Source organism: Nothoprocta perdicaria, unplaced genomic scaffold (assembly GCF_003342845.1).
Source record: "Nothoprocta perdicaria isolate Ctin4 unplaced genomic scaffold, notPer1 scaffold_736, whole genome shotgun sequence".
Lineage (NCBI taxonomy): Eukaryota > Metazoa > Chordata > Aves > Tinamiformes > Tinamidae > Nothoprocta > Nothoprocta perdicaria.
In genome coordinates this window covers 4,156-4,653 of record NW_020456017.1, presented here as the reverse complement: position 1 = coordinate 4,653, position 498 = coordinate 4,156, and the positions used below count along the sequence as shown (strand labels likewise).

General features: G+C 56.6%; 1 protein-coding gene across 1 annotated transcript in view; it reads left to right on the top strand.

Annotated features, from left to right (window-relative positions):
- Nucleotides 1-160, top strand: part of LOC112957579 (protocadherin gamma-B3-like) — a gene marked incomplete at its 3' end in the record, with an annotated part of 11,050 nt that extends 10,890 nt beyond the window's left edge. Inside the window, exon 4 of the mRNA XM_026051242.1 lies at nt 7-160. Within this exon, the coding sequence (XP_025907027.1) occupies nt 7-160 (154 nt within the window). The remainder of the gene's footprint in view (nt 1-6) is intronic.
- Between the last annotated feature and the right edge of the window lie 338 nt (nt 161-498).

Below are 498 nucleotides of genomic sequence, written 5' to 3'. Positions count from 1 at the left end.
GCTGAGCGCCGACTCGCGCAAGAGCCAGCTCGGCTGTCCGGGCGGCAGCTGCTGCAACACCCTCCCGGCCGCGCCGCCGCCCGACAAAGGCGCGCCGCTGCTGCTGCCTGAGGAGCCCGCGAGCGCCCGCGGCGACGCCCACAGCGGAGACGCCCTCCAGGTGAGTCCTGCCGCCCACACTGCAGCAGAGCTGTAGCTTAGCGCACAGCTGCGATTGTTTAAAAAGTGTCTGTTGCCCATCAAAGTTGCTTTGGATGATGAAGCGGCACTGTCAGCAGTGTAAATGTGCTCTTAGTTGCATTGTCTTTGTGAGCTGCTCATTGCTTCGCTTACTTCCTAAACAGTGTCAATTGCTCACTGATGTTATCACCTCCCTCTCACACCACGGCCTTTTGTTTGGACGCTAACTCTTTTCAACCGATGTAATCAGGGTGGGGCAAGTAGGACTACATGTATTTAGACAGATCACGAGTCTATATAGAGATGTGCTCTGTATGG